The following is a 23,835-nucleotide window of genomic DNA, read 5'->3' on the forward strand; positions in this document are numbered from 1 at the left end:
CTCACCTGTGTTCTGCTGAGGCTTAGCTCTAATGTTTGACATGTCAAAGACTAGAAGTAGGTGAAACAGCCATTTCACAATCTTCCAGCAAATTCTTTCAAGGTAGAAGCTCGAAGTTACTGTTTCAGGGCAGGCTGCTTCCTTGCTTTGAGGAAAGTACAATACAGGCCCTTTGGCTGTTGAAGATAAAGCTAGGCACTTATCCTGGAATGGAAGAGTCGCTGGGGAGCCACAGCACTCTGCTTGACAATGGAACGTTGTTGTTTGTCCTGTGGCTGGAAGGGCATCTCCAAAGTTGTCCAGAGAGAAGGGAGGGGGAGGTCCCTGGCTTTTTCCAACCTAGGTCCTGAGGAGTTTGGGGCCTGGGCCCTGGGTGGGGTGGACTTAGACGGCTCCATGTGGTAAAGGCAGGCCTCTGAGAATGGCCACTGGCCTTGAGGTAAGGGAACCTGTGGAGGGGCTCAGTCTGTGGGCCTTAGCAGTTTTTACAAGTTTCCACCACGTGTTCCCTACTTTCTGTCATTCCCATACTTGCAGTCGAGTCATAACTTAGTCTGGCCCTAACTGTGGGGCAGAGCAGTGGACGGTGGGTCCCTGCTAAGGGGAGCAGCAGCTGCCTGGGGAAGGCCAGTTGCAGGGCCACAAGAGGTGAGGGCAGAGGAATGCAAGCATTTCTCGGGACTCAACAATGTACTTGGAGAGGGCAGCCTGGTCAAAGGGGGGACTTCTGCTGTCATCTGAGGTGGCTTTGTGATCTCTGGGTATTTGGGGGGGCTACGTCACCCACTGGTCCCATTGGGTCCCCTTTGGGGCCACCCTGGAAAGAAAGAACAAGGGAACGCAGCACACCACCAAGCTCTCAAAACAGCTTTATTTATTGACTTCCAGTGTTTCTCTCTCGGTCTGAGCTCAGCCCAGCTGGCTTTGATAGGTCTCTGAGATGCAATGTCACAGGGCTAGCAACACCCTGGCTCCACCACTCCCCTTCCTGGCCACGGGGCTCCCCAGGCAGGGAGGAGGAGAGGTAGCTCAAATGTGGTGTTGGAGAAAAAGAATGGGCAGCAGGGTCAGAGGCCAAAGCCATACAAGCAGCAACATGCCCGGAGCACCCATTACACACCAATCCCGGCCACACGCGTGGGTGCGTGTTCTCTCACACACACATACACACACACACTCTGTCTCACTGGTGGCCTCCCCTTCCAAGCTCTCCGCCCGCCCATGCCCATCAATCAGCCTTCTGGGGCCACACCCTGCTTGTCCATCCCATCCAGGCCCGTTCCTTGGATCCCAGGACTGCCCACAGGAAAAAAGCCTCTCCCAGATGCCGCAGGGCTTTGATTTGTACACTGTAAGCCCGGCACAAGCAAGAGGTGTCAGGGGAACCGAAGCTTGGTCCACGACCCCTTCATCCACATTCTTGCCACCCCTGCCAGAGTCAAATCAGACGACAAGATCTCCCCTTCTCATAGGGAGTGACAAGCCGACCTAGGCTGGAACTACATGTCCCAAGATGCACAGCTCCACAACCACGCACCGCTTCCCCTAGCATGATCAATCAGAAATGAGGCAGGGTGTGTTGCATTCTGGGACTTGTAGTCCCCAAGAGACAGCACCAAACACCCAGGGAAGAGTTCACAGGCTAAGACTACGGATGCCTCCCACCCGGAGCCCACCCACCACCCAGGCCCAGCTCTACACTCAGCATGGGTTTGGGAGAGGAATGGAGGGTCCCCTCCCAGCGCACAGGGGAGGGCGCTGTCCTGTTGGAACTGTGTGGCGGCTCTGGATCCGGGACATCGAGCTCAGAACACATCTGAGGAGAGAGCGGGGGCGGGGTGACAGGAGACTGGGTCAGCGGCAAGCCATGGAGGATGGAGCCGAGCATGCAGACCTGGGCTAGCCCTGTGGCCTCTCCCTGAGCCCTGATGCATGGTGAAATAGGACGGGGTACAGTCCCCTCCTAGGCCTCCCTCCTGGGGCACCCTGGCCTTATCCCACCTCTCCAGGGATAGCCGGCCTCACCTCTGCCTAGTCCCGAGGCCTGGGGCAGGCTGAGGCAGCAAGAGGAAGGGAGGAGGAGTGGGTTCCGGTTCCGAATCTGGATGAGAGGCTCCCGCCCCACCCAGCTAGCCTCCCCAGAAGACCTTATGGCCCTACCGGCCACAGCATCTTCCTGGGCACACTGAGGCTTTCTTGGGGAAGGAAGAAGGGAGTCCTAGCCAGATGGCAGTGAAAGCAAGCGATGCGGACCGCGGGGAAGTGCAGAGAGAAGAGAGCGAGGGAGCAGCAGCAGCAGAAGGGAAGCAACAGAGACGTCAGAGCTCAGCGCTGCACAGAAACCAGGGTGGGATATCCGCAGCTGGACAAGGAGCACGGAGACTCCCTGCTGCAGCTGCCGACTCCGGCTCAGAGAACCCCAGGCCAAGTCCTCTTTCCTTGACGTCATCAGCAACACAGGTGGCAGAAGACCTGGGCACAAAAGGCCCGACCCAAACCACTAATGCCCCTTAGAAACTCCCCATCTAGTAGGAGTAAGTGCATCCTAGCTCCTGGGAGGCCCTCCCACTGCCCGGAGGCTCCCCACCCTGGGCTTCGCCAGGGACCTATCAGCTGTGGGCTGAGCAGAGCAAATCCCGAGTCCACACTGGAGTGCGAGTGGACATGGGAGGGAAACCTGTTGGGGGAGCACTGAGTTGGAGAAGGGCTCCTGCAACTCAGGCCCTGCCCCTCTGCTCCCAACAGTGAGCAGGACCCCCGGTCGCCCTGAATCAGGGTGGTTTGGGCCTGGTGATCAGAGGATGAGGCAGCGAGAGGCCTTCTCCTCTGGGGATGGGCTGGGTTTGGCCGCATCCCCCCTTGCAGCCTCAGGGGTCCCCCCCACGCCGGGATCTTGGTCCTGGGCCTTGGGCCGCCCCTGCCGTCGACGCTGCGCCCCCCGCCCACCTGCTGGTTTCTTCCCAGCCGCCTCCATCTCTGACAGGCTGTAGGCCATGGCGAGCTGCAGGTCCTCATCATCCTCGGAGAGATCGCTGTCAGAGGGGCGGGAGGCAGGAGTCTGCCGGACCTGCGTGCCCCCGGACCTGGAGGTGACAGACTGTTGCTGCTCTCGACGGCTCAGCTCCAAGCCCAGCGCCAGGTCATCTGGGACACCTGTAGGAGTCACGGCTGCCATGAAGCCCTCTGACCCAGGCCAGGGGAATCCTGCCACGCTGCCTCATGCGGCGGCAACTCTGACCGCTTACAGCCCCTCCTTGGGAACTGGCACGCATGCATTCTGGCATCTAGCATGGTGGTCACACACGTGGGCAGGTACCCAGCTCCAGCAGGTATGAGCTGTCTCCTTGGGCAAGTCACTCAACCTCCCTAAGCCTCCCTTTCCTCATCTATAAAATAGAAACGGTGGGAGCGCCTACATTGTCAAATTGTTCCAATGACTAAAGAAGACAGCCCAGGAAGTGCACTTGGGGTGCAATGCCCCCAGACCCGACAGGCATGGAAGGGGTGCCACGCTGACCATCCCAGGCAGGGTGACGCTGTGGGAAGGGTTCCGCCCCAGGAATCCTTTGTCCTGAGTGTCACTCCTGGCTTTACCCCTTCCTAAGCAGGACAAAGCCTTGGGCCTGGGGCTCCTTGGGAGTTAGGGCTATTTAACTATGCTGCGGTTCAGTCTCCTCACAGGAAAAATAGGGCGAATACCAAAGCCCTGCCTTCCCCCTGCCTGCTTCCACACAGAGCTCAATGTTCCATGCACTGCTTCCAAAACAGTCCATGCTCTGCAAACACCGGGCACCCACTAAGGACGACGGGGCTTAGCTGGCCCTCTGAGACTCCTCAGTTCCCTGCCCTGGCCCCTTCCCGCGGAGCCCCATCTCTGATTCTGCCAGCGGGGCCTAGGGCCGCCATTCCTTCCCTGCCCCAAAGGAGTTCAGAGAGGAGCAGTCTGGAGGGGGCCTTGGGGCTTGGGGCTGGGGCTTCCTGCCGGGGACTGGGTGGCAGAGCCACTCCTCACCATTGATTGTGACTGACTTCAGCTGTCCGTCTTCTTCCACTTCCACCCGTTCCTGCCCATTCTCCATGATTCTGTGGGGGACAGCACGGTTCACTCAGCGAGCACGCGCAAATCCTGCAGGTGGCTGTCCACGCTCTGGGATGCCGCAGCCAACAGGGCAGACTCTGCCCACAAGGAGCTGACCTTCTAGTTGTATGCTGCTTCCCCTCCCTCCCCCCCTCCACACCCCTGCACCCAGGATGATCCCAAAGGAGCCCTCACCTGCGTGTTGTGATGCGGCGTCCTTGGACAAAGGTGGTGGACGTAGAAACAGAGCGAAAAGCACCAGCCCCAGGACTGAAGGAGAAAGATGAGGAGGAGAAATCTGGCATGGAGACAAGGGAAGAGGTGGAGAGGTTGTCAGAGGGAGGACAGAGCCGGCATGCCGCAGTCACGACGGGGGGCCAGGAACCTCTGTGGGGTCTCCCGGCCGAGCTCCCTAAAGGCAGGGCTCCAGATACTCAGGAGAGAAGGCTTGGAAAAGGAACGAGCCTGGACTGGGGGGGGGGGGTTCCAGGACCCAGAGCTTGCAAAAACGTGAAGGGACAGCACATACCAGAGTGCCCAGGGAAGGAGGAAGAGAAGGTGAAGAAGGGGCCCGAGTGTCGGGAACCCCGGCTCTGAAGCTCTGAGAAGGGGCCCAGGTCATCTGCAACAAGCAAGCAGTTAACAGTCATCTGGCAAAGAGAACTGTCCCCCAAAAATGTGTGAACCCTACCTTTCAGCCTAGAAATATGACCTGCTAAGCATTTCTGCTTTTTTTTTCTTTTCTGAGTGTGGACTTATTTACAAATTAAATTTCTTTTTAGTATTAGATATGAAAAAGATCCCTGGTAAATTCTATCCACAGTAGATAATGGAGGAGGGAGGGGAAAGAGGAAGGGAGGACGGCTAGCTCCTTCAGCACAGGCAGGTAAACCAGGTGGCCCGACTCTCCCGTTTGCCGGGTCACTCTAAGCAAGTTATCTGGAAGTACCTTTGTGTTCTCATCTGTAAGTGGGGAGAAAATTATCCACCTCACGGTTCACAGTCATCACTGCAAACATGCTATCTGTCATGTGTGATGTCACTGTGATTGTCACACGGCGCTCTGAGTCTTGCTTTCACGGCTGCTATTGTGCAGGCCTAACAATGTACCATTGTTGCCCTCGTTTCATAAGGCGAGTCTCTGTGGGTTCAGGCCTGTGTCAGGTTCTGTCCCCGCTGTCCCTGGACCCACCCCCACAAAATCTTCTGTCTGCGGAATTCTGCTGCCCTCTCAGCCTCCTGCCTCAGGGGCTCCCGGCTGATGGGAGGGCAGGCCTGGAGCGGGAGTCAAACCAGTCAGAGGTCTCCTGAGCCCACTCACCAAAGAGCTCCGCAAAAGGGTCTCCACTCCCGAAGAACTCCCGGAAGACCTCCTCGGGGCTGCGGAAGGTGAAGGTGAAGCCAGGCCCACCGCCACCAGGTTCCGCCCGGGACGGGCCAGTTCCTGGAGGAGAGGCAGGATGAAGAGGGGGCCTAGGGCATGCATCTTGCCCTGAGCCAGGGGACCCCACAGAAGGCATCGCCAGGAGCCTCGCGAGAGCTTCTGCAGCACTAAGCTGCCCTCCCCCACGCCTCCGTGACCCACTTCCATCCCTGGGCCCCGCTGCTCCACCTACCTGCCCCAGTCAGCCCTTCCCGGCCATAACGGTCGTAGATCTCCCGCTTATGCTCTGGAAAAAGAGATCCAATCATTTCTCCCTCCCTCTGGGATGACGGCCTCCCCTTCCAGGCTAGGACCCTCAGAGGATCGTCCAGGGACTGAGGCTAGGGGGGCAGCAGGGTGCACAGGGGACACAGGCTACAGGTTTTAGCAGTGCCAGCTCTTCGCAGTGTGGCTCCCTCTTATCTGTAGAATGGGCACAATTAACAGCACCAACCCCAAAGGGTCATTGCAAGGATGAACTAAGACAGTCCACGTAAACTGCTTAGCAGAGTGCGTGAGAACACAGTAAGTGTTCAACAAATATCACCTAATTATTACTATGCTATTAATCAGGGCTTAGCCTAAATGTCACCTCCTCGGAGAGGCCTTCTGTGACCACTGTAACAAAAAGGGTGCCCGTTATTCCCCATCGACATCACCGTGCTACTTCCCTGCAGAATACTCTTGTCTATGTATTTCCTTGGTTAATGTCGGGCTTCCCAGGCCAAAATGTAATAAACCCGTGATGACCAGGACAGTGTCTGCTTGTCCTTTGTCATTCCCCAGCACCCAGCAAGGGCCCAGCATCATAAAGACTCAATGATTATGTTTTGAATGAATGAATAAATAAATGACAGACCTGGAGGGGCGCCTGGGTGGCTCAGTCGGTTAAGTGTCCGACTTGATTTCAGCTCAGGTCATGATCTCAGGGTCATGAGACTGAGCCCAGCATAGGGCTCCACGCTCAGCGCGGAGTCTGCTTGAGATTCTTTCCCCCTCCTTCTCCCTCCCCCACTGTCCCCCCCCACCCCCTCGCACTCTCGCTTTCCCTCTAAAATAAATAAATAAATAAATTCTTTAAAAAAAAAAAAACCCGCAACAGACCTGGATTCCTATTCTAGCTCTATGTGACCTTGAGCAAATTACTTCACCTCTCTCAGCTTCAGTTTCCCTGCCTATAAAGTGGGGATGATAAATCCTGCCTCACAGGATGGCTGTGAGGACTCTTGGGGATTACACCCACCAATGCTTGGCACAGAGAAGGCTCAGCACACATAGGTTACCTGCCCTGCTTCCATCCCCTTGTCAAGACCCATGCTGCAACTACCATACCAGATCCCGGGGAGCAGACACTGAGCACAGGGGATCAGGGAAAGAATAAAAGGGTGCTTTGCATATAGTAGGTGCCCACTTGAATTGAAGCAAAACAAAGTCGCAGAGTCCCCTGTGGGAGGAGGCACTTAAATGCCAGGCTGGAAATAGGCAGGGAGGAGACGGGAGGTGGCAGCATGGCTTTGGGAAGGAGTAGGATGGGGCATGAAATGGGGGCAATAGGTGCTGCCCTGCCCTGCCCCCCTGGCCCTTACTGTCTGACAGCACTTCATATGCCTCGGCCACCTCCTTGAACTTCCTCTCAGCAAATTCTTTATTATCCGGGTTCTTGTCTGGGTGCCACTGAAGAGCCTTCCGCCGATACCTGCAGGAAGTGGGTCCAGAGGGGCAGGTCAAAGGACAAAAGCAAGCACCTCTCACCATGAAACAGAACGACCCACTTGCCCATTAGCCTGCCATTGTCCCTTCCCCACTCACATCTCTGTCCACCCCAGCTGCTGGGGGGCTGCCTCTGCTGCCCTGTTTTAATGGCGTCCCTATGTCTCCCCTCTGCAGCCGTGATAGGACTACCTGTAGTAGCAGATGATAACGTAAGCAGGAGAAAGCCCCAGGCCTTAGCCCTCCCTGCAGCTCACTGGGGCTGCACAAGTTGGAAATATGTGTGGCCGTGGAGTGTACGGGTCACTGGCCCCTCCTGGTCACAGGGCCTGGACATTTTTGCAGGCATCCTGAGAGAGCCCACACCTAGGGGCTGAGGCTTGGGGCAGGAGTGAAGGGAAGGGGGGGGTCCACTGGAGAAGGACCCACAGAGCAGCTCCCAGCAGAACTTCTTCACACTAACGACTTTCTCCCACTCTTCCAGGGGTCTTCTTCCTTCCTGTAGAGGGAGCCCCCCAATCCTTTCCAAGGACCTAGTTCCCTGGCGAGGCCTCTGAGGGACCCCATGCTGGTGGTGGTGGTGGTGGTGGGGAACTGGGGGGGTGAGAGGCTTTCTGATGCGCGGCGGAGGCACTTACGCCTTCTTGATGTCATCAGCGGACGCACTTCGCGGCACGTCTAGGATGTCGTAGTAGGATGCCATGGCAACTCGGCAGGAGTCAGATGGGCCTCCGTGGGGCTGCAGGAGAGGAGGGGGAGTCAGGCAGCAAGAACCCAAGGTCCCTCCCTGGGGCTGGAGACCCCCCGGGGGAGCGGGAGGCGCTCCCAGAGGGCAGCTGCGCCCACTGGGCTCTGCTTGGGGCCGGTGACGAGGCTCCCTCCGGCAGCCTTATCGGCCCCCCGCAGGCCGGTGCCGCGGGCTATCTCTGCGCCCAGGCCCGGGGAGCCCTATCGCAGCCCCCTGACTCCAGGGCCTCCCAGCCTGCCCGGGCCCCCCGCCCGCACCTCCTCCGTTGGGAGTCCCTGGCCTCCTGCAGCGCCCCGCCCCTGCCCCCCGCCGGAACCGTCTGGCACCGGCCGCCCGGCTCGCGGCTGCTGCGTAGGACGCGCCCGGCCCAGCTGTGCGCGCAAGCATGCGTCAGCGGCACGGAAACTACTAGAGACCCAGAGGAGGCCGGCTCGGCCTGTCACCCAGGGGGCGGGGGTTGGGGGACTGCTGCAGGGGCTGCCGGGAGATGGGGGCGGAGCCGGCTATTTTGGGCTTGCACCCGGGCAACGTCATCCCCACACGGGACCTGGGAGACTGCGGCCCGCTCTGTCCCGGCGTGACGCACCCGCGGACCAGCGAGCCCTCTCCCGCCCCTGGTCCCTCTGCCCCTTTCCTATAAACGGGCTCGATGATCGATGGCTACTCACTCCGGAAAAAAATCCCCCATCTCAAGAACTCACAGACTCCCCACTCTGGGCCTAAATCCTCCCCCTTCAGAGCTCTGCTCCCGCCCCAGGTCCTGAAAAGAGGCTGCCCCAACCTCCCTGAGGAGGTCAGACCTGCCTGTCAGCGTCTCGTGACACCATCACACTCGTCTGAGCTACCAATCAGCCCTTACTTGTTTGATTCTTTGATGGACATTCACCTCCCCCATTAGAATGTACATTCCACGGGACAGAGATGGTGTCTTTTTTTGCAGTAGAGTATTTAAGGCAGTTGTGGGGTTCAAAAACAGCCTTTGGATGATTAAATAATGAACAGACTGGGACCTCTTGCTGACAGTTTTGACGCATTTGGAGAAGGTGGGGTTAAAGGGTAATAGGAAAACAAGAAAAAGAAAAGGAAATTCCCCAGATTCAAGGTTTTTTGGTTTTGTGCCCCCCACCCCCCACCCCAGAGTGATCCTAGATAAACCTCGTCTACCTCAAAATTTTTCCTGGGTTCAGCCCTCATGGGAGAGTTAGAGAACTTTCCAGAATTGGCTCCTGCTTGATATCATCCAGGCTAATCCACAAGTATTAATTGAACATCTACACAGTGAAGCCAGGATGTAAAATGAAGACTATGACCCCAGCCCCGTGCTTCACAGAGCTCCAATATGATAAGATTCCAGCCCAACAGTATAGCCCACTGGGAAATCCCAAGGTTTTAAAAACAGACAGACCTAGGTTCGTCTGTTGCAACCTCGCACTATCATGTGACTTGGCAAAACCTCTGAGGACTCAGTTTTTCCTACCTAAATACAGGTAATGCCTAGGGCTGTTTGAAAGTCAAATGAGGTGTGGTACATAGTACATCTGGGTCTTAGTACATACCTCGCTGGCATCATGATTGGCCCAAGCAGTCATGCTTATGTGAGTCCAGAAGGGTGTTTTCGGATGGGTGACCCAGAAATGCTTCACTCAAGAGAAGGGCTTGAGCCAGGCACGAGGGAAGAAGGTGGTGCGCATTTGTCCACTTTCCCTGGCTGCCCACAGTCTGAACCTTCTGACTACCTTTGGGGAATTCCCAATGTGTAGGCCTTGATGGGAGGCAGGCCACCCCCTGTCACAAAGCCCTGACACGTGCTCTCCCAGACTTCTCGCCCCTAAGGGTACACAGCCATCTGCTCTGCCAATTGAAAACTCCAACTGGGACTTTGAATGTGGAGCAAGTCGCAGAGAAGCGGGGGCAGTTGATTGTACATTGTGACAGCGGAGCCAGCAGCGGCCTCTAGTGTCTGAAGGAGGAAATGTCGGTCTCAGTGCCTGGTTGGGAAGAAGCCTCATTGCAGGCCCCTGTTCTATAGAGCACTGGGGTCTTTTAGGCAGGCTGTCCTGTGCCCTGACTTTGACTATGGTGTTGGATGCTCAGCTTCCTTTGGTGCCTACCTGTTTGCGAAGTCTCATCTGGCAGCCCTCGTATTAATTCTGTGTGCTACCCAGTGTCTCTCCAATACGTGTGTATGCGGGAAGGGGTGTGTGTGTCTTTTATCTTTGTTTCAATTTGCCAGAGCTAATTTCTGCCATGTACAACAGAAGTCCTGACTGGCCCTAGTATAAGAGGAAGGAATAGGTTAGGTCACTCCCAAATCTCTTTCTTCTTACTTCTCTTATCTCAACAAACATTTCTCTAGTACCTATGGTGTATGTGATATTATATTAAGAATTGGGAATGCAAAGGGGTTTAAGTCCCAGTCCTCGTACTCAAGGCAATAAAAATCTAGTTGGGACATTGACAAATAACAGCCGAGGGAAATTATATCGAGCACATGTAGCAAACAATGGGTTAATTTCCTTTGTTCACAAGAAAAGACAAACAATGCAGTTTTTTAAACGGGCAAAAGGCACAGACAAGACAGTTCACAGAAGAGAAAATGCTGACTTTTAAACATATGAAAAGATGCTCCATCTTATTCATAACGAGAATTATAAAGGAAAGCTGCAATAAAATACTTTGTTTCACTTATCAGGTGATTGACAAAGATAAAAAAGTTTTATACATTGTGTGGGCAAGACTGTGGGCACAGGCATGCTGGTACATTGGTAGTGGGAGAGCAATATGGTGCATATCCAAGTTAAAGGTGCACAGCCTTTGACCCAGCAATTCCGATTCTAAGAGTTTATGGTTGCACATGTGAGCAAAGAAGTATGTACAAGGGTTCCAGAATGTGTTTCCAAAGCAAAGAATTGGAAACAACCTACATACTCCCTAATAGCAGACTGGTTAAATAAGCAAGGGCACATTATCCAATGGAATTGTACATTGTTACCAAAAAGAATGAGGCATATCTCTACGGACTGATAAGGACCATCTTCCGGATTTCTTGTTAAATGAAAAAACGAGGGTAAAACGAAGTGTATCTAAGTGTGTGTACAGCAGTCCCCCTTATCCACGGTTTCAGTTACCCGAGGTCAACCACAGTCTGGAAGCAGATGACCCTCCCTCTGATGTATCATCAGAAAGTCAACAGTAGCCAAACACTACATCACAATACCTACGTCATTCATCTCCCTTTATCTCATCCCTAGGTTTTTTAGCATCTCACCTCATCACAAGAAAGAGAGGAGTACCGCACGAGACATTTTGAGAGAGATCACATTCGCATAACTTTTGTTACGGTATATTATTAGACTCTTTCATTTATTGTTATTGTTAATCTCTTACTGTGCCTAATTTACAAAGTAAATTTAGCATAGGGATGCCTGTATAGCAAAAGACATAGTATATATGGAGTCCGGTACTATCCATGGTTTCAGGCATCCATGGGGGTCTTGAACATACCCCCATGCATCAAGGGGGACTACTATATACACATTAATATATCTGTAGATGTTTCTGGAAAGAAACACGAACAAAAAAGTTAATAGTGAAGGCTGTCAAGAGCGGAACAAAGGAAGGAGACTTATTTTCGCTTACAGACTTATTTTTGCTGTTTGGAAATCTTTTCTGTACCTTTTCAATTTGGAAGCATATTCACATAATAACTGTTTGACTATATACAGAATTTTTAAAAATCTAGTTGGAGAAATAGGATATTGGCAAGAAGCAGAGTCCCACCATACAAGGCAGTCCATGCCAAGTGCTGAAATAGTGGTAGAGACAGACAGGAGGTGCTGGGAGAATCTCAGAGCAGGGAGCTTCCCAGGGCTGGATGGTTCTGGGTGACTGTGACCTAAGCTGGAAGGAATGGCAACACTGAGACAAGCAGGGGGAGGTGGCATTCCAGAAGGAGGGAAGGGTGAGAACCCAGCTTTGGGAGCAGGCATGTTCTTGACACACCAGAGATGAAGGAATAAACGTGTTGGGTGGAATCCAAGCTGGGAATCTGTCTCTTGTGTCTGCCTGCAGGAGGTAATTGTACCCTGGGATAAAAGCATTCCCTGCATTGAGGGAGTCCCCAGCAGCCAGGCTGGGTGGCGCTCCTGGCTTCCCCACGGAGGGCTGGGTGGCCACCTCCCCACACCCACACCTAGCCCAAGCGAGGCCTGCCAGTGCCTGCCAGCAGAGTTACTAGCTGGGAAGGCCTTGCAGGGTTTGAGAGGAGATGGCCACACAGCTGTCCGGGGCGGGGTGGGGGTGGGGGGCTGGTGCAGCAGACAGGAGGGGCACCTGGCCCCGTCTCTGGATGCCCAGACACCCGGACAGGTGAAGACCTCACATCCTTCTGGCCTCTCCCAAGCCCTTACCTCACCTCCTATGAGAGGTAGGGGCTGGGGGCCCTTTCCAGAGGGCACTGATAGCCCCCAGACCTGGCCCCAAAGATGCTTCTGCCCTCATTCAGTCGCAGAAGCTGTACATCTCCCTCCCCCCCCCACTTCCAAGCCCTCCACCACAGCACCTGGGCAAGGGAGTGTCAGGCGTCACTCCCTCCTTGCCTTTGAGGTACCTGAGTCACTGTCTGGGCATGAGAGAACTGGCAGGTTCAGAGAGGTGGCATCTGGAGGGGCGCCTAGAACCGCTATGGCAGGAGTGGGAAGGGTATCTGAGGGAGGGGAGGACAGCAGCAGAAGCTTCTGTCCAGGCTGACCTGGGTTTGAATCCCAACTCCTCCATTTATAACTAAGTAACCTTGGGTGAGTGCCATAACTTCCCTGAGCCTCAGTCTCCACATCTGTAAAATAGGCATTCATTCAGTGAGTCTATTGAATAAATATTCAACACATATGTTGCCTAATATGTTCACCCAGCAACATTCTAGCTGCTGAGAATAGAACAAGGCTTGTTCCCATGAAGCTTCCAGTCCAGTGTGTATAACTGTACTTACCTCAGGATTAAACAAGGCAATATGGGTACAAGGCTTAGTACATAGTAGGTACTCAATAAATGACAATGTTTCTTGGGATTTGAAGGGCTCCCAAAATGACCCCTCTTCCCTTCCCAAGTTTGAAACCAGCTGAGAGAGAAAGACGTAAGAGTCAAATAGAGATTTGAAAGTCAGCCCTTTTAGTGGGGGGAAAAAGTGGATTTGAGGGGATAGCTGAGCTCTTCAGCCCAAATGGGCTTCTAAGTACTCCCACGGAATTAAATCACTCCCACCACCACACACACAGATACGCAAAACTGCAGGCCTCTCTCGTCCCAGGACAGAGCTGCCCTGTAAGCTTAAATCCTCAAAGAGGAGTTGAGAATGCTTGCTCTCCCTGGGCACATCGTGACAAAAGGGAAGGAGCACACTGCTGAGCTGGGCGTGCCCATTTCCTTCTCTAAACCCCCCACCCTCACCCTTGCCATCCTGCTGCTTTCACTCCATCCTCTGCTTCCTAGAGAGCAGTTATCAGGACAAGACAGGGACAGGGGATGGGTGCTAGGAGTCACTTCTTTTCCGGTGTGACCCACCACAGGCCCTGAGTGCTAGACCTGGTGTGGGTGTGTGTTTGCTCTGAGATCCATTCCCCCACCTTCCCGGCCCTGCTCTGTATATCTCACTGGCTGCACACCATGTACCTAGGCCCCCTTGCCAACTGCTCCTGTCCAGGTTCAGACAGTGGGAGCCACTAGTCAGAGATGGAAGGTGGGAAGAAGGAGAAGCCAGGGTTTTCCTCCCCCTCTCTCTAAATCAGGGGGCACCTCGGGCAGTGTTTCTCGATCCTGCCAAATATCCCTCCCTCCTTGGCTCCTCCTCACACCTCTGGGCAGCTCTGCGGTAGCTCCGGCTCCCACCTGGCATCCCAGCTCCATCACCAACGCACCCCTTGGCTCCTCCAGCCCTAGGGTTGCTAGCAACTTCCGGGTGTTGCTGGCTTTTCGGTTGCCTTCCCAGCATCCAATCCTGGGAAAGGGAAGCTGCAGGAAGGAGAGAGTTGAGGGCAACGCTGAGCATTGAATCTCTTGGGGGCGGGGGCGGGGGGATTGACCTAGTTTCAATCCCTCCAATGGTTAAATCATCCTTCCAGCCCAGCAGAGGCTACAGAAAATCCATATATAAGGATTTTAGGGCCAACCAAATGGTTGGAAGTGGGGGCTTGGAAACTGTGCTTGCATAGCCTGAGGCATGGGATTGAAATAAGGGTCAATTGTCCTTATCAAAAAGTGGTGAGTATTGATGGAGATTGCAGGGAGGTCAGCGCCCCCCTTCCCACGCTGCCCCAGCCTTTTCTCCATTGTTGCTGCCACTGTGCCTCCTTAATGCCAGCTTCTGGACTCTTTATACCCAAACCTCCCATCTGTGATCTGTAGGGTGGGGCTAGAGAGCACTAGCTACTCAAAGACGCCCTTGAGACCTCCTGTGAGAGCCCGGTTCTTGCTGCAGCCCTGTGTGGCTGGGACTGACATCACTCACCTCCTTGCCCCCCGGGGTTTCCCTGTTGACGCTGCAGCCTAAGTGGGTGCCACCCAGACGTGCAGGGGAGTTCCTGCTTCATGGGGTGAAGGCTTCCACGATGGCAGAATGGAGCTGGGGCATCCATTTCCCCGACCCCACCTCCTCTCGTGCCCCCTCACCAAGGGCTGATTCTGAGATGCCATTTATTCGGCTGCCTCTTCTCTAGGGTGAATTCCGTCTCCTTCTCTGCTGTACCCTCCTGGATCCCCATTCTGCTACCTGGAATCGCAGGCTTTAATAAAATCTGGAACCAGATCTGGTTTCTGGGGCACCCAGGCTGAGATCCCAATCTTCCTATCTCTCTTTGAAGGAGAAACCCCTGCTCCGCAAATTTTCCCAAGAGAAAAAGACACTTGCGAGCTGGTAAGGCTACAGCACTTTATTTAGGACCGACACATGGGATTCCCCTAGTACTCATTGCCCTCCTCTTCTCCCTCCCCCTCCACACTATCCATGCCCACCTCCTCGTAATCCTTCTCCAGGGCAGCCATATCCTCCCGGGCCTCTGAGAACTCCCCCTCCTCCATGCCCTCGCCCACATACCAGTGCACAAAGGCCCTCTTGGCATACATCAGGTCGAACTTGTGGTCCAGGCGGGCCCAGGCCTCAGCGATGGCCGTCGTGTTGCTCAGCATGCACACGGCGCGCTGCACCTTGGCCAGGTCGCCCCCGGGCACCACGGTGAGGGGCTGGTAGTTGATCCCCACCTTGAAGCCCGTGGGGCACCAGTCCACAAACTGAATACTGCACTTGGTCTTGATGGCGGCGATGGCGGGGTTGACGTCCTTGGGCACCACGTCGCCCCGGTACAGCAGGCAGCAGGCCATGTACTTGCCATGACGGGGGTCACACTTCACCATCTGGTTGGCAGGCTCGAAGCAGGCGTTGGTGATCTCTGCCACCGACAGCTGCTCGTGGTAGGCCTTCTCCGCTGAGATGACCGGCGCGTAGGTGGCCAGGGGGAAGTGGATGCGAGGGTAGGGCACCAGGTTGGTCTGGAACTCGGTCAGGTCCACGTTGAGGGCCCCGTCGAAGCGCAGGGAGGCCGTGATGGAGGACACAATCTGGCTGATGAGCCGGTTGAGGTTGGTGTAGGTGGGGCGCTCGATGTCCAGGTTGCGGCGGCAGATGTCATAGATGGCCTCGTTGTCCACCATGAAGGCACAGTCCGAGTGCTCCAGGGTGGTGTGGGTGGTCAGGATGGAGTTGTAGGGCTCCACCACGGCTGTGGACACCTGCGGGGCAGGGTAGATGGAGAACTCCAGCTTGGATTTCTTGCCATAGTCAACGGAGAGCCGCTCCATCAGGAGTGAGGTGAAGCCCGAGCCGGTGCCCCCTCCGAAGCTGTGGAAGATGAGGAATCCTTGGAGTCCCATGCACTGGTCAGCCTAGAAAGTGGAAGGTGAAGGGAAATGTGGGATATGAAGCACAGCTGAGGAAAAGGAAAGAACCAGCTCGTGCTCTTTCAAATTCCCCCAAAATTTCATTAAATCTTTGGAAGACTTTTCCAAGAGCACAAAGCAGGTCCTCATAGGGAGGACCCATTCTCTCTCCTCTTGTTCCTCTTCCTCTCTAAACCCTCCTGAGGTCTCTTACACACAGCTCTCTAGAATCTCGTGACATAGTCACTTTTGTCATCGTAACATCATAACCCACCCAGCTCCATACCTGCTTACCCCTGACTTAATTTCACGTGTTTCTGGAGGGCTTCCCTATTGAGGTCAACAATCCAGGAACCTGATCTCCATCCTCAGTGGAAGCCAAATTCAATCACAGAGCCTTGGGTCAGGATTATTCGGATCCCTGTTTTTCACAGGGCCTTCTGCCCACGTCCCTGCAATGCAAGGTGATATTCTGGGAATGCCTATGGACCTCCATAGCTTGGCCAGACAGCCCATGGTCATGTTTGTCCTTGTGGCCACTCTGCCCAGCCTCGGGCCAGTTGCTCTAGGAGGTAAAGAGGACACCCAGCTCCAGGCCAGAGCGTACACTCTGCCTCCCCTGATCAGTATGCAGGGCCCCTCCTCACTGGTCCTGATCCTGCATCTTTAAAACTCATCCACAGATAAAATAAAGTAAATAAAACTCATCCAGGAAGCTCTCTTCCTGTCTGGTGTCCAGACTTCTTCACTGCAGGAATCCAGACTCCCCCTTCCCCAGCCCTCAGCCACCACCACTCACCAGCTTCCGAATTCGATCCAGTACCAGGTCGATGAGCTCCTTTCCGATGGTGTAGTGACCTCAGGCATAATTATTGGCAGCGTCTTCCTTGCCAGTGATGAGCTGCTATGGATGGAAGAGCTGGCGGTACGTGCCCGTCCGAACCTCATCTGCAATGGGCAGGGTTTTAGACACCCTCCTCCCCTTGCAGCCTGGCTCCCCAAGTTACCCAGAAGGGGCGCGGTCACCAGGCCCCTAGTCCTACCCTAGAGGAGCCCCATTCATGCTGGGCTATGGCCCTTGACTTTTGTGTTCTTCAGTGAAAAGGAAAGCGAGATGGAGTGACCCTGAGACTCTGGAGCTGAGCGGCAGTGGATTGATCTGTGGTTTAATTGCCTGATGTTCCTGAGAACTACAAATTCTAGTGCGCCAGGGATGGGGAAGGACTTGCTGTGGTGCCCGGAACAAGGTGACATATGTGACAGGGACTGATCATCACTCACCAGGCACAGTGGGCTCCAGGTCCACAAACACAGCCCGGGGCACGAGCTTCCCAGCCCCAGTTTCACTAAAGAAGGTGTTGAAGGAGTCGTCCCCTCCACCGATGGTCTTGTCACTAGACATCTGTCCATCTGGTTGGATCCCATGTTCCAAGCAGTAGAGCTCCCAGCAGGCATTGCCAATTTGCACACCGGCCTGCCCCACGTGCACTGAAATGCACTCACGCTGAGCAGGCGAAGTGCAGAGAACGCTTTGAGCAAAGGGAAGCCTGTCATGCCTGGACACGGTTCCTGCCTTGCAATCCTTCCTTGAGTGGTTCTCTGGCTGAGAGCAAAGGTTCCTGCTCTCCTTGCCCCACTTCCCATGTCTAAGGATTTACTGGTGGCCTGGAGGATCCACAGAGAGTGGTTCTGGGGGCTAGGCCAAAAGCCTCAGAGGAAGCAGATGTGGGCAGTTCTAAGATTATAGAGTCTTGCTCAGTGACTAAGCGTCTTAAGGAGTGTTGAGGGGATCAGATGAGTCTGGCGGAGCTTGATAATCAATCCACCTATGTTCAGAAGGAAATGAAGGGCCATTGGTGAGAGGAGCAAGACCCAAGTGAGGTTTCAGGGACCAGAGACAAGGGAGAGGTTTTGAAAGCAGGAATAACTCTAGACTCGTGGTGGAGCTAGAAATGCCAGCAAGGAAGGGAAGAGTGGGCCTGGAATGGCAGGAGATGTGCTGTTCTTTCCTCTCTTGGGTGTGCATAAGTCTTGGACTGGAGTGGAGTGGGGCTGGGAAAAAGGTCTTCCCCATATGATTCAAGGCTGGTTGTCAAAGAACCCTTGCAATGTCCTTCCTGGGGAACCCCATGAGAATCAAGAAGGTCGGACCCTCTTGCTTCCTCAAACATTCTGAGCCTCTGCTCTGTGCCTGATGCTGTTGTGCTGGCACTGGAGACACAGCACCTAATACCCGATCCCTGCTCTCCAGCAGCCCACTGGGCAGGGAAGGCAGACTCTCCGGTGTTAACAGATGTGGGACAGCGTGGTAAGTGGGATACCAGAGTAGGCCTTCTCGTTCTGCTTGAGAAGTAATTACCACAGACCTTGAAAACAAAATCAGGTTTCCCATCAGGTTTCCCCCAGCTTTCAGGCTTAACCATGTAGAGGATGTGGAGAAATGGGAATCCTCACACAGTTGGTAGAAGGCTAAGTTGGACGTATCTCTTTTGGAGAAAAATTGGGCAAGATCTAGGAGAGCTGATGACACTCTTGCTCTAGAGAAGTTCTCACCCAGGTAAACAAGAACAGGTGCAAGAAGAGTCACGGCGCCATAGCAACGGAAGCCAATTAAATGTCCTTCAACAGGAGAAAATGGATGGAGAATGATTCAGAAGTAGAAATGGATGAACTACAAGAAAGAATCTTACCAAAAAATTCTTACTGGAAACAAAAGCAAATTAAGGAAGAATAATCGTACAGTAGGATACTGTTTATAAAAATCTTTAGCTTGTAAAACAATGCCATGCGTCATTTACAGATAAATTTATATTTTGCTATATATTCTTGTAGCATGTGTGTATTACAAAAATAAAGAAAGCAAGAGAAAATATTAACACTAAATTTGGAACAATGGTTCTCTCTGGTAGAAGAGGGAGGTGAATGCAGTTGGAGAGAGATTCTATTTCTTAAGCTGGGTAGCAGGTGTTTATTATATTATTCTTTACACTCTCCTGCCTGGAATATTTCATAAATTTTAATGAGGATGCTTTCTCCATAAGTTTAACACTTGTCTGACTTTTTAAATATGACACAAGAACCTAGACTTATGACTTTGGGATGACTGGGATTAAATTATACATCGTCGTTACTTCTCTACTTGCCTTGAGCAAAAGTGTTAACCTCTCTGTGGGCCTCCCTCCATCCCATTAACTGGGGCAATAATAAGAGCCCCCTCCTAGAATTACAATGGGGATTAAATGAAAGAATGAAAAAAGTTGCCTGGCTCACGGATTGACACATATTGGGCGTACCGTACATGTTGGGTTCCCTTACCATCTTCCATCCCCCAACCCCTGCTGTCATAGTAAGGGAAGGTAATGAATTAAGCTGGGGGTGCTTAGGGACACAAGGACTCCAGAAATCCCCATATCCCACAGGGAGGACTGACACGGCTTACCAGTCCACTGGCAAGGTCAGCACCTGCTGTTGTAATGTCAAGCCTGCCCACGCTCTGTCTACAAAGCCAGACACCATCGTGGGCCCCATGACCGCCAGTCCACACCAAGGCGTCTCTGAACTCTTGGGTATACTTGAGATGCTAGAAATGATGCCCCTTACTGTGGGACAACAGGTTTGGAGCAAAGAACTCAACTCCTGGAATCCCATAGCTTTAGTGTCAAACCTCCATCCTGCTATGACCTCAGACAAGTTACTTCTCTCCAGCTGCTCTAGTGCCCTTACCTTGAATGTAAAAATAATATGATCTCGTATCTGGTGGGTTTTGTCATTATGTCATTTAGTTCCCCTGTGCTAAGCATTAATTAGGGGCCAGGCACTGTGCTAAGCAGTGCACAGATATTATCCCATTTCATGTTCACCACAACCCCATAGGTAGGTACTTTCATGACGCCATTTTGCACATGAGGAAACTGACCCTCAGAGAGGTTAAGCAGCTAGCTCAAGGTTACGAGCAGAACCAGTAATATTCAGAGTGGGAACAGCTTGGCTGCAACCATGCTCTTCACTGCTCTTTTCTGTCCCTTCTGGTGGGGAGCCTGGCAAAAGATATCAAATGAGCCCCACACACAGCCACCTCTCGATAAGACGGAGCACCCTCCCTTTCCCTCCTCCTCCTCCTCACTCTCTCTATCGAAATAAGGGGTCAGATCAGATGAATCAGCTGGGCAGGGCTGTGAGGATGCGTCCCCACAGCTGGGAGGGAGGACCAGAGGCCAACAGTGAATCTGCTGTGGGGACCAGGGTTTGTAAAGTGCCGATGCTTCCTGCTCCAGTCCTGCTTACTCCCTACTCCCTACCCCTAAATCCAGAACCCCTCAGCAGCCTGGCTCCTGAGCAGAGACTCAGACCCACATCCTGGTTACCATCACCCTGTCCTCCTGCCCTGCACGTGCTCTCACATACCGGCACGCTTGGTAGGCTGCACTCACATCTGGAAGTCCTTCCCTCTGCCCACCTCACCTACCCACACACACTAGCCCCAGGAACACTTGGACTCCCAAGGGTCCCTCACACCACCAGCCCGGCCCACTAGGACCCTCACTAGCGTGCCCAGCCCCCCACTCCAGCTCACCATGCTGCTTGGCTTTTGGCTGGCTAGGGTTGTCTGTCTGTCTGTCTGTCTGTCTGTCTGTCTGTCTGCTGCTCGGTGAGAGGCAGTGGGTCTGTGAGAGACGCACAGCCACCGGCCTCCTTATACTCTCTGGTCTGCTCTCAGCGGGGAAAATGTTGTTAGAAACAGCCCCAGGAGGGCAGACCTGCTGACTTGGTTACCAAGCACTGGGCCTGGGCTCTAACAGGCAGCAAAGTGGGGTGGGTAGAGGAAGGCCTCTGCTTGTCACCCCCACGGGTACCCCCCACTGTGTACCGGGTACACGGTGACTGCTGCTCAGTCACACAATCCCATTTCCTGGTGGCTCAGCCGTCTCTCGCAGGTGGGAGAGGATTCAGAAATCAAACCCCCTGAGCTCCAGCTGCAAGGCCACCCCCAGTGGAATGTGGGTGGCGTTAAGAAGAGCGCACTGCACTGGAAATAACGCGTCCTAGGGCAAGAGATCAAGCCTCGGGGCCCTCGGGGTGGAAACTCAGAATATTATAGGACATAGGGAACTAGAGCTCAGTCTTAGGGCCAGCTCTGGCATTTAAATTCTTTTCCTACCTCAGGTTGCTGATCTGTAGAATGGGGAGAAGTAGCATGGTGAGGGTGAAATGAGGTAAACTAAGAGTGCTTAGTCTAGAATTGCTGTTGTTCTCCACAGGGAAAGCAAAATGAGGAACAGGGGCTCAGGGCCACTTGTCATGGTCTCTCCCTATTCTAAGCAAGTGGCTGAGGACCTCACCTGGCCTTATTTCCCCACAGGAGTCTCCCTATGGCCTTAGGCAAACTTATGAAATACAAATGTGAATCTTTCACATTTGTATCCCACTTTGCAGCTCTTGAGGTGGCTACACCCCTTATTTCTTTTGAGTCTCTCAACAGCTTCGTGAGGTAGGCAAGGCGGGGCCTCCTTTCCCCTGAGGAAGAAAAGGAAATGGAAGCATCTTGCGTCTGAGCCAAGGTCACATGGGGGCTCATTAGTGGTGGAATTGAAATTCTCCTGGGACTCAGGCTCAGTGCTTCCCCCTTTTCCACAAGGCAGAGCTTTCACTGTCCCTCATCTCCCTCCTGGGTCTTTATCTCCTTCCTTTCCAGCCTAAATTCCACAGCGGTCATGATCACTGCCTTGCCTCCCTCCAGCTTTAGCATCTTCGTTTGACTAAACCACAACCCTGGCTCTTCACCAACTCTTCGCCTGTACTGACCCAGCTAAACAGTGGCTACAGAAAAACCCAGAACCGGGCTGACTGACCTGACTTCAAATGTATGACCACTAACCTCAAATGGACTCTAATGCTTCCTGGAAACCACACTACACCTCTCCAGTCATTCTTCCAATTAGCAACCATGACCAGGAATAGGCATGCCAGATTTAGCAAATAAAGGAATTTTATCTAGCAACGCTATCCACGAAGCAGTTGCTAATATAAAATTTCAGTCACTGGACCAAATGGTGGGGGAGTTATTTTGAGGTTGGGGGCTTTTTTCAGAGCCCTTCTCAACACAGTATGCCAGGGAGTGACCCAGAATATCAAGATGGTTAACTCTGGTTTTGACTGTGGACTGCAGTCATCACTCTCCCAACTGGAATTAAGAGGCTGAGATCCACAGAGAGAAGACACAGTCAACCAAAACTTCAAAGGTAAGCAAGCCCAGCCTATATTGGGTTGATCCACGAAGCCATAGACCTCAGGAATTATTATCCAGATGGAGAGATTTGGGGTCCAGAGGGCCCACTGGGCCCAAAACCCTCTTGTCCGGCACTTCAACTTCCCAACTGGCCTTCAAAGTTGGGCATCTCAAGAGTCAATGTAGACATCACCAACTCTGGAAAGAAAACTATCCTAAAGGTAGGCTCAGGGGAGCATCTTATGTACAACAGAGTAAAGAGACTGAGGTTTTTAAAGCATATTAATGTATCTCAGTTATAAAATGAGAGGAAATCCATATCTTAATTTCTTCAACAAATATTTATTGAGTGTCTGCTATGTGCCAAGCACTGCTCCAGGTGCCAAGGATACAGTAGTGGACAAAGAGTCTGTCTTAAGGAGCTTACATTTTCATGGGGAAGACAGATAATAAATAATCAAGGAAATTTCAGATAGAAACAAGCACATGAAGAAAATAAACCAGGATAATGACACAAAAAGAGATGGAAGGCTACTATTGAGAGGGAACAGCTCTCTAAGAAGCTGATGTTTGAAGAAAGGAAGGAAGAAAGAAAAAGAGAGGGGAAAGAAAGAAAAAGAAAGAAGGAAAGAAAGAAAGAAAGAAAGAAAGGAAGGAAGGAAGGAAGGAAGATGGATGAAGAGAGGAAGAGAAGAAAGGAGAGAGAAAGAAGCTGATGTTTGAACTGAGGCCGAATGCCAAGGAGTCAGCCATAACAAGATTTAGATCATAATGCTCCAGGTCGAAAGAAGAGTGAGGCCCAAGGAGCCAGCCTGGTGTGTTCAAGGAGAAGGAGGCAGGGAGGGAGGGAGCTCTGCAAGATGAGAACACAGAGGTAAAGGAGTCTTGGAAGAATGGCTGCCATTACTGGGGCAAGGGGAGGGTTTAAGCAAGCATCATTTTCTACTTCGTGTTTTAGAGAGATTATTGCCGCTGTTGTGTGGAGGAAGCATTATAAGGGTAAGCAAGCCCAGGGGTTCAAAAGTCGAAGCAGGAAGCCAGTTGGGAGGCTACTTTTAGCATCCAGGAATGAGGGGTGGTGGCTTGGACTGAGGCAGGGATTGTGGGAAGTAACTAGGTTTGAAATAAAGTTATAGGACATGCTAATGTGGGGTGTGCAGATCCATCCAACAGCTTTACCTGCCCCCTGCCTCTATCTTGTCTTTGCTGGCAGGGTCCTGAATTTATATAATTATTTACCCTTCCACTTGCTCAAGGAAGATGGCCTTCCCCCAGACCTACGTGTGAGTATAAATTAGTCTAAACCATTCATGGTAATTCCAGTCCCTCTTTCCAATGACTGGTTTAGGCAAGGGGCTAGTGAGATATAAGGAAAATCTACAAGGGTGCGTGAAGGCAAGGTTTTTCTCCCTGATAAAAAGAGACCGTGGGAGGACATCCACCTTTCCAGCCTTAGTAAATGAGGACATGACACTTGGAGGTGTTGCAGTCATCTTGTGATCATAAGGGAAGATGCCACCAGCCCATTGAGGATGTCTGAGCAGATAGCTGGAAAAACTGGAGTTGTCGGTGACATCACCGAGTCAACCCCGGAACTGCCCTACACTAGGATTTCTTGCAGGATAATAAATATCCTCATTGTTTAAGCCTCTGTTAGTTAGGCTTTCCGTTATTTGCAGCCAAGAAAATTCTAACCAAAAAAGAGAAGAAGGAGAAAGGGAAAG

The 23,835-nt window shown here is 52.9% G+C and overlaps 1 protein-coding gene and 1 pseudogene across 5 annotated transcripts in view; both read right to left on the reverse strand.

The window, feature by feature from the left end:
* Window positions 1-852: 852 nt before the first annotated feature.
* The window catches only part of DNAJB2 (DnaJ heat shock protein family (Hsp40) member B2), a 23,398-nt gene continuing 415 nt past the window's right edge, over window positions 853-23,835 (reverse strand). The window contains exons 2-11 of one of the 5 annotated variants that reach the window (XM_008690428.2): window positions 7,850-8,056; window positions 7,088-7,197; window positions 5,695-5,748; window positions 5,400-5,522; window positions 4,608-4,700; window positions 4,274-4,376; window positions 4,013-4,083; window positions 2,947-3,153; window positions 2,026-2,054; window positions 853-1,816 (exon numbers count right to left, since the gene is read on the reverse strand). In XM_008690428.2, coding sequence (XP_008688650.2) covers window positions 2,032-2,054; window positions 2,947-3,153; window positions 4,013-4,083; window positions 4,274-4,376; window positions 4,608-4,700; window positions 5,400-5,522; window positions 5,695-5,748; window positions 7,088-7,197; window positions 7,850-8,056 — 991 coding nt within the window. In that variant the 3' untranslated portion in view covers window positions 853-1,816; window positions 2,026-2,031. The other 4 variants (XM_040640223.1, XM_008690430.2, XM_040640195.1 and 1 more) reach the window with 4 other exon arrangements.
* On the reverse strand, window positions 14,911-19,413 carry LOC103662881 (annotated as a pseudogene).

Source organism: Ursus maritimus, unplaced genomic scaffold (assembly GCF_017311325.1).
Source record: "Ursus maritimus isolate PB19 unplaced genomic scaffold, ASM1731132v1 scaffold_1, whole genome shotgun sequence".
Lineage (NCBI taxonomy): Eukaryota > Metazoa > Chordata > Mammalia > Carnivora > Ursidae > Ursus > Ursus maritimus.